Below are 13,332 nucleotides of genomic sequence, written 5' to 3' on the forward strand. Positions count from 1 at the left end.
GAATTGTACATCCAGACAGGTGAATGTTACCCAAGGTGGATTCATGTGGACAGGAAGAGCTGAGGGTGAGACTGAACAAGGAAAAAGGAAGCAGCTGCTGGCTATTCCGTTCATTCAACCAATATTGAGCATCTACTATGTGTCAGTTCTCTAGGCACTGGGGACATAGGAGTAGAGAAAACACTCCCTGTCTTTAGGTGATTATGTTGTGAGTGAGCCAGGCAAACCTGAAGAATACATGTCATGATAAGGAGAAAAATATCTACAAGAAAGGGGTATAAATTGAGAGGGTATGAGATTTTGAATACAGTAGGGGAAACTGCTTAGCCCACATGTGAGCAAAACTCAAAGGAGATCAAGGAGCTGGCCCCATGGACACCTGGAGGGAGGGTGTTGAAGGCAGAAGGAACCCTAAGTGCAAAGGTCCTGAGGCTGAAAGCCATCTGGTGTATTTGAAGACCAGCACAGATGACTGTGTGGCTGTAGCTGAATGAGGGAAGGGAGAGTAAGGGAAAGGAGGTCTGACAGGTCCCAAGTAAGGGAGAGGGGGAGGCAGATGCTGTAGGGCCTTGCAGGGCACATAAAGACAAACTAGGGCATCTAGCCCAAGGCACAGAAAGGAAATGCCCAAATTTGAGTTTTCCTTCATCTTCCCTCTTGAACCTCCTCCTCTTCCTCCACCTTAGTCAATGGCACTTCTATTCCTCCCCTCACCTACTCTGCTGTGGCTGGTTACCTAAACTCAAAGCCCAGAAACCCCAGACTTCTCATTTTCCCTCCACCACCCAGTGAGATGGTTCTCTTCCTCCCTGCTTCTTCAAATCTATCTACCTCTCCCTCTGCTCCTCAGTCCCATAGGACAAGTCCTTTCTTCTTTGGTCCTGCTATGGAGGCCAACGAGGGAGCCCCAACTTGAGCCATCTGCATGTAGACCAGGATGGGGTGGGGAGGAGGAAGTGCCATGCAGACTCTGGCAAAGACCCCTCACCGAGGCCTCTCTCTCCCCAAATCATAAGAGCAAACACAGCACTGACACCATGCCAGCCACTGATGTGAACTTCTGCTATTAAACATACAGCAGTGCTAGGAGTTGGGTATTGTTACCATTCCCTTTAACAGATAAGGAAAATTGAGGCACTGAGAGGTCAAGTAGCTTGCCCAAGGTCACACAGCTAGCAGGTAGCTGATCTGGGCTGTGAACCCGGGCAATCCTGCTCCCTAGTCTGTGCTCAGCTAATGAGGGTCTGCTCTGCCCATGTGCGATCTAAGGAGGCACCACCACTTGGCACCAGCTGATTCTTGCTCCACAAGAAGCCAGCCCAGAACTGCTTGGTTGTACCAAGAAGAACCAGAATCCTAGAATTTGTATGTGAAATATCCCAACTTTCTGAAATGATGACTCAAATTCATTTAAAACTATACAGACTAAATAAAATACATCTGTGAGCCAGATTTGGCCCATGAGCCACCAGTTTGCAACCTTCTGTGATACAGAATTTCTCTGCTTTGCATAAGCCATGGGAAAACAGAGGAAGGTATTTTTAACTGAGGCTGCCATTGTTCCTCTGGCTTCTCACTGCTGTTCTTTTCATTTCTGAAGTTCATGATCCCAGAAGCCCTGACTTCTATAATCTGCTGGGGGGAAAAAAATCCCCAATTTCCCTATTGTATCAACTTAGAATTTTTCCTTAGACTCAGATCCGTCTGCTCCCAGTTCTGAGCTGACTCACTCGCAGGAAGATCTGACAAGTATCAGAAGCTCCCAATTCCTTTCTCCGGTTTTAAAACGGGAGGGCCGAAGCCTAAGGGCTCAGATCCCTCCCACCTGTTCTCCTTCTCAGACCAGGAGCCGTGTCCCTAGGTTGCTCAGCAGGCAAGTGCGCCGAAGCCCCTTGGCTGACACTCTCCCCTCTCCAAGGTGGGCGCAGGGCAGCAAACCTGGGGAGAGCTCATCTTTAGCTCTCGTAAAGCCGTCAGAGGGGATGCTGTCAAGGGCGGTTTCACCTCGAGGCTTACTACCCTTCCTGAGTGTGCTCTCCGCAGGCTCTTCCTTGGCTGATTCCCTCACCTCCCTCCCCAAGAGGGGCTTTCTCTCGACCGAAATTTGTAACATCTCCCAGCGTTACCTTTGCACAATCTCCCAATCACCGCTTTACCTTCATAGCAGCATTTGCCACTCTGTGAAATGATACTGTCTTCCCCTCTAGACTGTCATCCCTCTGCACCCCTTGGTTCCAGAATTCTCCCTGACCCGCGCGGTCCCACTGAGCACAAAACGCGTGCACCCGGTGCCTCCCCGGCTTCGGTAGGGCTGAGACCAGAACTCGGAGGCGTGCGGCAGCGTTAGGGCCCGGAGCTCCCCCTGCAGGCCAAAGGGCGGCACAAACACCACGTCCCCGCACAGGACCCGTCGGCTTTATTCGGGAGCGCGGGCGCAGGGAGCGGCCCAGCCGATGGGGGCGTGGTCCGCGGTGGGTGGGCGGGCTCCAGGCTTGGGGGCGTGGCCCGCCGCACGCCGGCAGGTGGGCGGGGCCTCGGTGTCTCCGCAGGAAACATGGGCCTTGATGTTACATGCCCGGCATCGTCCCGTTGGTCTCCAAGTCGGTGAGGTTGCCCCGCAGGTCCTGCTCCTCCTCGAAAGCCTTGAACAGTGAGTTGAAGTTGCCGGCTCCAAAGCCCTGGAGGGGGAGAGAGACGAGAGTGAGCGGCGGGCCCCAGAGCCAGCCAGGCTACCTGCCTGCCCTCGGGGGCTGGTTGGGAATTGCTGCTACCTGGTGATTGTGGCGCTGAATGACCTCCAAGAAGAGCGTCGGCCGATCCTGCATGGGCTTGGTGAAGATCTGCAGGAGGTAGCCTTTCTCGTCGTAGTCTACCAGGATTTTCAGCTCCTAGGTAGGATACAGGAGGCTGGGTTAGGGGGGCAGCTGGCCCACACTCTACTCTGACACGGTGCAGTCTTTAGAAAGCCTGTAAGAGCTCCTGCACCTGAAAGCCAAGAAAAGACCCCATTCTCCCGCAGTTCCAGACACCTCCAAGCAGATCCTTAAAGTTCCCATTACCACCTTCCCGCCACAGTCTGCGGCGTGTAAGCCACCATCAAGGTTGTCCTGGATCACCCCAGTAGTCTCTGCACAGGTCCCCCTGCTTCCGGCTTGCCTCCTTACAATCCACCCTCCCCACAAACACCCCAAGGGATCTTTTACAAATCAGATCGTATCCTTCCTATTTAAAATCCTCTGGTGGAAATCAGGACCCTCCTATGTTGTTGGTGGAATATGTAAAGTGGTTGCAGCCCCTAGGGAAAACTGGCACTTCCTCAAAAGGTTAAACACAGGGTGGTTACCTGCAACCTGGCAGTTCCACTCCTAGGTATAAACCCAAGAGAATTAAAAACATATGTCCACACAAAAACCTGTATACGAATGACTACAGCAGCATTACTCACAATTATCGCCAAAAAGTGGAAACAACCCAATGTCCATCAACTGATGAGTAGATTTAAAAAATGTGATATACCCACACAGTGGACTATGATTAAGCCATGAAGTGGAAGGAAGTGCTGACATCTGCTACAACCTGGGTGAGCCTTGCAAATATGATGCTCAGTGAGAGAAGCCAGACACAAAAGATCCCGTAGTGTGTGATTCCATTCATATGACATGTTCAGAATAGGAAAATCTATGGAGACAGAAGATAGATGAATTCTTGCCTAGGGCTGCAGGGAGCCACTGGAAGGTGGCACTGGGTGGTGATGAGGGGTGTGAGGTTTCTTTTTGGGTGCTGAAAATGTTCTAAAATTGAGTTTTAAGGGATCCCTGAGTGGCGCTGCAAAAAGATTTTTATTTATTTATTCATGAGAGACAGAGAGAGAGAGAGGCAGAGACACAGGCAGAGGGAGAAGCAGGCTCCATGCAGGGAGCCCGACGTGGGACTCCATCCTAGGCCTCCAGGATCACGCCCTGGGCTGAAGGTGGCGTTAAACCGCTGAGCCACTGGGGCTGCCCTAAAATTGATTCTGATGGCAGCTGCACAACATAGTGAATAGCTAAAAACCATTGAATTGTGCACTTTATTTTTTAAAGATTTTATTTATTTATTTGAGAGAGAAGGAGCAGGGGGAGGGACAGAGGGTGAGGGAGAAGCAGACCTCCTGATGTGGGGCTCTGTCCCTGGACTCGAGGATCATGACCTGAGCTAAAGGCAGATGGATGCTCAAGTGACTGAGCCACCCAGGAGCCCGGAAGTGAGCATTTTAAGAGTGCCTTATATGTTATATGACTTTTGTATCAATAAAGCTGTTAAAAACAACAACAAAAACCACTCCTGCACTAGCCTCACCTCCAGGACATCAATGCTCTCCTTCACTTGAATCTTGGCCGACTTGAGCTTCTCCCGCAGTTGTTTGTAGTATGTTGATGGAACAGCCAAGAACTCCATGCCTCTGTCTCTCAAGTGGCGAATCTGTCTCAGGGAAGGGTCAAGGTCAGTCTCCTGGCTCCCTGCTCCGCACCCCTAGCCAGGAGGAGGTGGAGTGCCTATCCTAGTTCTCCCTGCCTGCCAGGATGCATCCCCCCCAGACCTCATGCCCTTCCACGCCTGGGGCCTGTAGGCTTGGTTGGTAGAACAGCAATCACTGACATTTATGGAATTCTCATTATGTGTCTGTCTTAAGTACTTCCCATGTATTGCCTCATTATGTCTGTGCAGTAATTTCTTGAGATATCTGGACAATTACTATCCCCATTTCATAGCTAGGGAAACCAAGGCATCAAGAGATTAAATATCTATTTTCGGGATCCCTGGGTGGCGCAGCGGTTTGGCGCCTGCCTTTGGCCCAGGGCGCGATCCTGGAGACCCGGGATCGAATCCCACGTCAGGCTCCCAGTGCATGGAGCCTGCTTCTCCCTCTACCTATGTCTCTGCCTCTCTCTCTCTCTCTCTCTCTGTATGACTCTCATAAATAAATAATAAAAAAAAAATAAAAAAAATATCTATTTTCAACATAGTTGCGGAGTGATTTTATTTAAAAAGACAAGTCAAATCATGTCACTCCCTTGCTCACCCCATGGTGGTGTCTTGTCTCAGAGTCAGATTGAAAGCCCTCACCATCTGCCTTCACTCCCACCTCCCGACCTCATCTCCTACCCTCTCCCTCACTCATTCTGTTCCAGCAGCACTGATCTCCTTGCTGTGCCTTCAACTCTCCCCTGCCTGCCTGTCACTTCTGCTTGGAGCACTTTTCCTACGTGTCCACATGCTTCCCTCCTTCCAGCTCTGCCTTCTCAGATGCCTCCTTCTCCATGTGGCCCTTCACGATGGCCCTATTTAAATGTGCAATATCTTTACCCTCCCTCTCTCATCGCCCTGCTTGGTGCTCCTCCAGAGCACTCACGCCACCTAACACTTGTGTTTTACTTGTTTTGTTTCCTGTATCCATTAGAGCAGAGACTCTTGTCTTGTTGGCTGATGTATCCCAAGTAGCTAAAAGGGTGCTTGGCACATAGTAGGTGCCCACTACACATCCAGTGAGTGGGTGAATGAATGAGTGAAATTGCAAAGGTCGTCCAGTGATTTCTTGGTTAGGCCAGGACGGAGTGGGACAGTCCAGGCTCTTGTCCACTCTGATATCCTGCCACCTCAGGAATAGCCAAGACCCAGATTCTCCAAGGGCTGGTTCCACAGACTCAGCATATTTAACCTGGCTCTAAGGACCTAATCAATCTCCTAGCCTAATATCCTCATTTTCAAGGTGAGGCAACTAAAGCCCAGAGAGGGTGTTGAATCCTCCATGGACACACGGCAAATCACTTGCAGAACTAGGACTAGAATCCAGGCTTCCTCTTACTCTGGCACCTGCTACTTTTAAAGCCAGCAGTGATCTGCAGAGAAACACAACTCTCTGGGGTGGGACTGTGCCTGCACCAGAGTGTCAGGAACCAGTGAGAGATCCTGGTCAGCCACCTGAGCTGGTGGGGGGCGCCTAGGATTGCTACTACCTCCCTGCCTGCCTCCTGCCCCACTCTCCTCCATTTTGCAGATTGGTTCTGGAGCTGAGTTGAAAGGGAAATTAGGGCCAAGAATGGGCTTCTAACCGCTGTGATGATGTCTTGGGTCTTGAGAGCAATGTGCTGGACCCCAGCACCCCCATTATAGTCCACATATTCCTGTGGGACGGAAACAAGGAAAACATTGTCATTAGCTCCTGTCACCCACATTCCGCTCCCCCAAGAGTCTTCAAAGCTCATCCCTGCTTTCTTCTTCCCCAGCCAAACACTCATGGTCCAGGTAAGACCTCACCTGGATTTGGGATTTCTTTTTGCCAGGTGCTGGCTCATTAATGGGCATCTTGATGGACTCCTCATAATTGGCCACCACGATGGAGCGCAGAGAGCTGTATTCTGTGTGCACCTGTGTGTCATCTACAGACCAGAAACGGTGGAACTGCAGATTCTTCAGGTACCTGTGGGATGGCCGTAAGGACACATTGACTCTGAGTGCCAGCCAGGGACTGGCTCCTTGTCCCTACTTCCACCTTCCAGAATTTGTCCCCTGACTAGTCTCCAGAAAGGAACCCACCACCATCCACATCACACACACTGTAGACTTGTATCTTTATTATCACAATTTTCCTTCAGGTGGAAGGGAAGTGTCTTATAACAAGACCTTATAACAAGTGTCTTATAACATACCATTGCCATTGGTATGGCAATGGTCCAACAGATAGAAGTGCTTTGAGAAGGGCACGTGCCTCTCATTTGCACAAGAGTGCCATCTGGGGTAGTGACAGGCTTCCTCCAGGTCTCCCTGGACTGTGACACCCTCTGTGCCAAGCTTCCCCAAGGGTCCTCAGAGGGAGGACTTGTGGATCACCTTGAGCCTGAAAGCCTCTGGTCTCCAGGAAACAGATGACTCAAGTGACATCAGGGTAAGCTGCTGAGGGCTTGTGCTCCATTTCCCACTCTGGTGTCTAGAGACAAGAACTGGGGAGTGGGCCTGTCTCCTTTGCAGCAAGGGGTTGGGCCAGGGACTCACCACTCTGAGGCGGACACCATCTCCTGATCAGGCTGGTTTCCCACGATGTGGTCAATAATCTCAAGACTGCAGCTGGGCCTAGCGGTAGGGTGGGAAGCTGTTAGGAGATGAGGACAGGCTACGTCCTAAATCTTCACCTCCCCGCAGTGACAGCTCACTGTGACATGGCACACACTAGACGGACCTCGTTGCTGTCAACTTGCACGCTATTACTAGCCCCATTTTACAGATGGGGAACTGAGGCAGAGAGAAATAAAGTCACTCTGAAGGTTAAATAGCTAGAAAATGACAGAGCTATAGGCCACCTGGGTGGCTCAATCAGTTAAGCATCTGCCTTTGACTCAGGTCATAGTCCTGGGTCCTGGGTCCTGGGATTGAGCCCCACATCACATCATTGGGCTCCCTTCTCAGCAGGTAGTCTGCTTCTCCCTCTCCCTCTGCCCCTCCCCCTGCTCAAGTATGCACTGTCTCTCTCAAAGAAATAAATAAAATCTTTAAAAAGATGACAGAGCTGGGGTTTGAGCCCAGGTAGTTGGTTCAAGAGCCTTGGTGCTCAGCCTCTGTGCCGCCTCTTCAAGTCACCCTTGGGGACCCTTAGGAGTTCCTCAGAAGGCTCCCAGATGCTCTGCCCCTCAGAGAAGCCCAGTCTGCATGGAGCATCAGGGCATCACTTTCCACTCTGCACTCAGGACTCTCTATCCCCCTTCCTTTCCCCAGCCCGAGGGGCACTCACAGCTTGGAAAGCAGGGGGTCCACGCATGCTGGGGCTTCGAATCCAGGCAAGAACCGGCCGGTATAGTTCATCTTTTCCACCAGGGTGTGTGTAGTGTCCCCGTACTGTGGGTGGAAAACAGCCTGGCTTGGCCCCTGAACTCCCCTCCCTGCCAAGACTGGGCCACTTTTCTGGTACCCAACACAGTTCCCACCTAGGCTCTGACCCTAACTCCTAACTCTCTGTGTGATCTTGGGCAAGTCAGTTCCCCTTTCTGAAATGAATTGCAATCTGTCATTTGTTCGGGACTTTCTTTGACAGTTGGCCTGCCGCAGGGGACCAGAATCTCTGGGAGAGTAGGAACACTGTTTTTGCTCATCATGGTGCCCTCAGCACCTGGGGTAGTGCCTGGCTCATTATGCGTGCTCAATAAAAATGTGTCAACTAAGTGAGAATGATGAGGGCTTTGGATCAAATTATATCAAAAGGTTCTGGGGCACCTATTTGGCTCCATCTGTGAAGTGTAAGACTTAATCTTGGGGCTGTGAATTCAAGCCCCATGTTGGGTGTAGAGATTACATAAAAATTGTATCTTAAGGGGTGCCTGGGTGGCTCAGTCAGTTAAGCGACTGGCTCTTGATTTCAGCTCAGGTCATGATCTCAGGGTCGTCAGATCGAGCCCTGTGTTGTACTCTGTGCTCAGCTTAGAGAGTCTGTTTGAAATTCTCTCTCTGCCAGTCCTGTTGTCCCTCTCCCCATACTCTCTCTGTCTCAATGACTAAATAAATACATAAAAAAATTAAATCTTAAAAAAATTAAATCTATATAAAAAAGGTTCTTTCAATCATCTTAATGATCTTTAGGTTGTATTTATCTTGAGGAGGTGGGACCTGTGATCGTCTCTGTATGACAAGAGCATAGACTTGGGAATCTTTGCTGGGTGTCTGCAATATACCAAGCACTGTTGTTCTAAATGCTGAATGATCTCATTTGAGCCTTTGGGCCCATCCAATGAACCTGGATCAGTGATGGTTGAAGAAATTGGAGGCACAGAAAGATTAGGTGGCATATTGCAGATCACATAGGTGGTCCAGCTGCAGTCCTTGCTCATTTAAATGAATCCCAGAGAGGTGGAGTACTTTGCCCAAAGTCACACAGCCAGAGCAGAGTGGAACTTCCCCAGATCCTATTTGCTCCCTCCTTCAAAGCTCCTGTCCTTGGGTTACATCCCTGTGCTATCATTACCACCTTCCCCCTCCCCTCCATTTGCAGGGGAGGAAGGGAAGCACCCAGCAGGAACTGGAACCAGCCTCTGCACACTGGCCAAGCCTTACAGACAGTCAGACTTGAAGAAGAATGTCTGTGTTGAGGCACCAGGGGGGGATGGCATTAGGGAGTTGGGGGGGAGAGGGATGGGTGTGGGGCATCCTGGCATCTCAGAGGAGCTAACAGGGAGTGGTAGGGGCATCCAAGCAAACTCACCGTCTGCAGCACAGCCAGCTTCACCTTCCCAAACTTATCTTCCTCTATCCAGGGCTCCCGCACGATTTTGGCACCCTGTTCCCGGGCTTTCTACAAAGAAGATGGATCTCAGAGGCAGTAGGTGCTGGACCCTCCCAGAGCCCTGGCTGGCTGCCCCATGGTCCTGCCTCTGCTGTATGGCCCCCTACTTCGTCCTGCCACAGGCTCCTCCAGCTTTCCTAGCCCTGGGCATGAATGACAGCCAGCTTTACTGTTGCCCCTGACACCCATGCCTTGTGCCTGTTTGGCAGATAGGGAAACTGAGGCCCAGGCCCAGAGTTGGGTCCACGCATGAGAGACAAACTAGTTGGGGGGTGGGGGGTATCCCACCTCTGCTATCTCACTTTGTGACACTTCCCTGCTCCTAGTCCTCATCTTGCCCATCTGTAAACCAGGTGGTTGGATAAGAATAAGAGCTGGCATTGGTTGAGCACCTACTATGTGTCAGACCCTCTGCAGGGTGCCTTATATGCCTGGCTCATGCATTTATTTAGTGAAACCTTACTGTATGTCTATGCTTATCACATGTCAGGCAAAGGTGAAGGTATTTACCAAACTCCTTCTTCCTCACAGCAGCATTACAGGAAAGGTACTGCTCTTGTCCCCATTCTGTAAGTGGTGAAGTTAAGTCACTTCCCCAAAGTCTCACAGATAGTAAGTTTCAGACCTGGGCAGTGTGCCTCTGGCTTCTATGCTCTGAACCTCTAAGCTGCCTCTTGAATATAGTGTTTGGTTCAGAGTCGTGCTCATGAAATGGTAATTATGATCGCATTTCCTCTGTGTCAGACTTGGTAAGGTAGGTGCTGTGGTTGTCCCCATTTTACAGATGTGGAAACTGAGGCTGAGTGAGAGGGCAGGCAGCTAGCGAGGGGCAGGGCATCCCTGGAACCTGGGTGTGCATCACACGAGTGTCTGGGCTTGTCACTCCAACACGGCGGGTCCCCCAGCCCTGACCAGCAGGGCTTCCTGTGGCGGACAGAGGGCAGCCTGCATGCACACTCACCTGCACGATGTAGTCACAATCTTCCACCTCAAATGCGATGTCCTTCACTCCATCACCGTGTTTTACCAGGTGGTCACCCATCTCTGTGGCCGGTAGGGGAGGTCATGGCACTGGAGTCACAGCCCCCCTCACTTCTACTGTCAGCCTTTGAGCTCTATCTCCTTCTAGGCTGGGGAATCCTTGCTGAACCAGACATACTCCCTTGTCCCTGACCCTACCCACCATACCGTGTCTTCACTCCCTGGTACCCTGAGCCCCTTGGGCCTCCTCACCTTTGTTCCAGGGGTTGAGGGCAGAGGAGAAGACAAACACAATCTAAGATGTAGAGGAGAAAGGAGGTGTAGCTGGTGGTTCAGGTTAGCACGTGCAGGTGTACCCCAGCCCCTCCTCCCCACCCACCCATGAAGCACCCCAGTGGGGCATTAGGATCACATCACTCCTCCCAGCCAGGAAGGATCCCTTGACTGTGGGTTCCAGCCCCTTCTCTGCCTCAACATCCCCGCTGAGATGAGCTGTTGCTCAGGCTGCCCATGGGAGAGAGCCCCAGGGTTCCTAGGGATCAGGGCATTCCTCAGACTTTCAGGTCTGATGTCTGAGGCCTCTGTTAACTTCTCCGAAACATCTGTGAGGCCAGTGTTGGGCCAGGCTAAGAAGGAGATAAAACGAAGATCCCTAAGATCTGTTGTACAAAGGTGCCAGTGGAGGGGTTGGTGGGGGCTCTCAGCTCATGCTCCCTCAGCCTCACCAGACATCCTGGGAGAAAACCAGGTGGGCCTGGAGAAACAGCCTCCTGTTCCACTTCACTCAAGAGGCACCAGAGCCCTTAGGAGGCTCAGAGATCAGCAGGGGCAGATGAGCTGGCCTCCTGGGCGAGTGGGGTCCTGGGGTGGGGACTCACCTTGCCTTGCTTGATCACGTGGCTGACTACCTCCCGGGAACCCGTCTCCAGGCCCTTGTAGGCTAGTGGTTCAAAGCCCATCTTGTTGCAGTAGAATGATGCAGCCTGAATCACAGAGTTGCAACCGGGTTTCCAAGGAGCCAGCCTGGGCATCCCTCGCCCTCAGCTAAGGGCCTCTGGTCCCCCTCAGCCTGTCTGCCCCATTGCCCCAGGTACAGAGTCCATCCTGGGAGGAAAGGCTGCTCCCTGGCCCATTCTGACGTCAGATTAAGTTTCCTGCTGGGGTCTGAGGGCCTGATTGTGTAATTAGTATCTAAAGACTGTTTTTCCTGGGATGGTCCCAACACTGGCTCTGATCCTCCCCACACAGGGGCCAATCACAGGCCCAGCTGGAGGCCCGCCTTCTCCTACTCTGATACCTGGCCCCGGCTTTTACCTGCTTGGCATTTCCAACCCAGAAGGTCACGGAGTGGAAGTGGAGAAATCGGCCTCTCTCGGGCTGCAAGAAGAGAGAAGGGGAGAGGCTGTCTCTGGATGTGGGCCTAGAAAAGTGTAGATGGAGAGGTGTCCCCTAACACCTTTCCTTGTCGCAGCCTCAATTCCAAAACTGAGAAGCCAAACACCCTGCAGCCTTGTCAAGCCTCAAAAGATGTTTCTCATGTAGAAACCAAGCCCCTGGGTGTTTGGGATTGGAAAGCCCCCTTAGGAGGCATGCCCAGATTTCATAGAGGGGAACTGCTATATGGTACAGCAACACGGATTTAAGTTAGACCTTAGAAAGATCTTCCAGGGGCACCTGACAGGCTCAGTAGAGCATGTGACTCTTGATCTTGGGGTCATGAGCTTGAGCCCCACATTGTGAGTAGAGGTTACACATAAAAAAAAATCTAGTGGGACGCCTGGGTGGCTCAGCGGTTGAGCATCTGCCTTTGGCTCAGGGTGTGATCCTGGGTCTGGAGATTGAGTCCCACATCAGGCTCCCTGCAAGGAGCCTGCTTCTCTCCCTCTGCCTATGTCTCTGCCTCTCTCTCTGTGTCTCTCATTAATAAATAAATAAATAATTTTTAAAAATCTAGAAAGAACTTGTAGACAGGATTAAGAGATTGGCAGGAATTTAAGAAGAGGTAACGTTTTTCTTAGGAGAACCGGGTTGAGTCCAGCTCAATCTCAGGGGAACGAGGGGGTGAGCACAGATGAACCTGAGTGTGACTCTTGGATATCACATACCTATTGAAATTCCTTTTCTACTCTTTGCCCTGACCCCACATTTCCCCCTCCTGCTTACCTTCTTTCCTTTGTCGCTGTAAGTCGTCTAAGGAGAAAGAAAAGGACAATAAGACTTGGAAGCTCAGACATAAGGCACTTCTGGAAGTTTCACTTCAGATCATCACTGGGGGAGTCTTCCATGGCCCCATGCAGGCACTTACCATGATTAATCTTGGTCAAACGTCCTCCTCTAAGACTGGGACAAGAGGCCAGTGGAGTGCTGGACAGAAGTATTTAACACAGAGCAGATCCCGCCCCTGGCCTCCTGGCCTTCCTAGGGGTGGGCGGGAGCTCATCCAACCATGAAAGCTCCTAGGCTTCGGAGCCTCTGATCCAGCTGCCATCTCAGTGGACAAGGTGATGTTGTCAGGCCCAGAGCAGGGGAGGGACTCTCCCAGGCCTGCTAGCCAGTGAGGTAGAGCCAAGGCAAAGAGCCAAGGGCACACTCCAGGACCCCAAGTTGGGACTGTGATCTCTGCTCTCCAGAATCCAAAGCTCAGAAATCAAGGCCACACAGAGTGCAGTCAGTAGTGGCTGTAGAATTGTTGTTTAGGGAGAATTTGAGAGGGAATTAGGGACTGGTCTTGAAGCCCTGTTTGAAGAGTGAGTATGTGGTTTATAATTAGTTAAAAGGGTCCTACTCCATAGTGGTTAGAGGTATGGGTTGGGGGTTTGAATCCTGGGCCTGCCATATACTATGTGACTGGGGAAAGTCATGGAACCCCCCTGAGCCTCAGTTTCCCCTTGTGTAAAATGGAAGCAATAATAGTATGGTTGGGATTGAGTGAGATAAAACATAAGTCTTTGGAATAGAGACAGGCACATAGGAAGATCTCTGCTAATGTTGGTTATGATTACTTATGTTTCTTTAGGGCTTTGGGCAGCTGATAGAGAATAGGG

The 13,332-nt window shown here is 51.3% G+C and overlaps 1 protein-coding gene across 1 annotated transcript; it reads right to left on the reverse strand.

The window, feature by feature from the left end:
• Nucleotides 1-2,399: 2,399 nt before the first annotated feature.
• HPD (4-hydroxyphenylpyruvate dioxygenase) lies at nt 2,400-12,710 on the reverse strand. Its single transcript, XM_041728712.1, has 14 exons — nt 12,594-12,710; nt 12,452-12,478; nt 11,603-11,665; nt 11,167-11,271; nt 10,541-10,583; nt 10,269-10,351; nt 9,227-9,316; nt 7,766-7,869; nt 7,033-7,110; nt 6,298-6,460; nt 6,093-6,164; nt 4,339-4,461; nt 2,772-2,888; nt 2,400-2,678 (listed from the first exon to the last, which is right to left on the reverse strand). The coding sequence occupies exons 1-14, from the start codon at nt 12,594-12,596 to the stop codon at nt 2,568-2,570; spliced, it is 1,182 nt and encodes a 393-aa protein (XP_041584646.1). The 5' UTR covers nt 12,597-12,710; the 3' UTR covers nt 2,400-2,567.
• Between the last annotated feature and the right edge of the window lie 622 nt (nt 12,711-13,332).

This window comes from Vulpes lagopus, chromosome 14, assembly GCF_018345385.1.
Source record: "Vulpes lagopus strain Blue_001 chromosome 14, ASM1834538v1, whole genome shotgun sequence".
Taxonomy (NCBI): Eukaryota; Metazoa; Chordata; class Mammalia; order Carnivora; family Canidae; genus Vulpes; species Vulpes lagopus.